General features: G+C 39.2%; 1 protein-coding gene across 8 annotated transcripts in view; it reads right to left on the bottom strand.

Moving 5' to 3' along the window:
- adgrl2a (adhesion G protein-coupled receptor L2a) overlaps nucleotides 1–510 on the bottom strand; it is a 194,200-nt gene that overhangs the window by 4,098 nt on the left and 189,592 nt on the right. For 5 of the 8 annotated variants that reach the window (XM_025064450.1, XM_025064456.1, XM_025064459.1 and 2 more), the window contains one exon: nucleotides 73–201. The exons of the other annotated variants lie outside the window; for them this stretch is intronic. In XM_025064450.1, the coding sequence (XP_024920218.1) occupies nucleotides 73–201 (129 nt within the window). The remainder of the gene's footprint in view (nucleotides 1–72; nucleotides 202–510) is intronic. 8 annotated transcript variants of the gene reach the window in all.

The following is a 510-nucleotide window of genomic DNA, read 5'->3' as shown; positions in this document are numbered from 1 at the left end:
GAGAAACGAAGGATCCTGAACGCACGGAGAGAAATAAACCAAACGTCAAGAGAAACCATGAAGGGAACAGACCTGGAGAGTTAAAGACAGGAGCCGTGGGCGTGTTACACACCACCGTCTCAGCCAGCAGCGTGTTATAAGGGTTGTTAGTGCCTTGTGGTCGGAGCAGAGGGTTTGTTAGTAGATAATTCCCAGTCATTCCTACAGTGGGAGGAGGAGCAGAGGAGGAGCAGAAGAGTTTAGTCAACAGTGACAGAAAGGAGTCAGAGAAGAGAATTAAGAAAATGTTGACCAGAAAAATCAGTTCATCTTCAATCTGTGACTTGGTGAAGTTTTTATATAAAACAAAGAAAATGTGGAGGAACATGAAACCATTTTTTCAAAATGGGTTAAAAATGATCTCTGATTCATCATCAAAAATGAATTAGCACAATTCATTATTTAATTGTTTCTCAACTGATGCACATGTAAACGAATTATGTTCTTCCTATATTTATGTGAATCAAAAAA

This window comes from Cynoglossus semilaevis, chromosome 2 (genome assembly GCF_000523025.1).
Source record: "Cynoglossus semilaevis isolate Cse_v1.0 chromosome 2, Cse_v1.0, whole genome shotgun sequence".
NCBI lineage: Eukaryota > Metazoa > Chordata > Actinopteri > Pleuronectiformes > Cynoglossidae > Cynoglossus > Cynoglossus semilaevis.
Note: the sequence above shows the minus strand (reverse complement) of the source record. Positions and strands in the feature narration are given on the sequence as shown.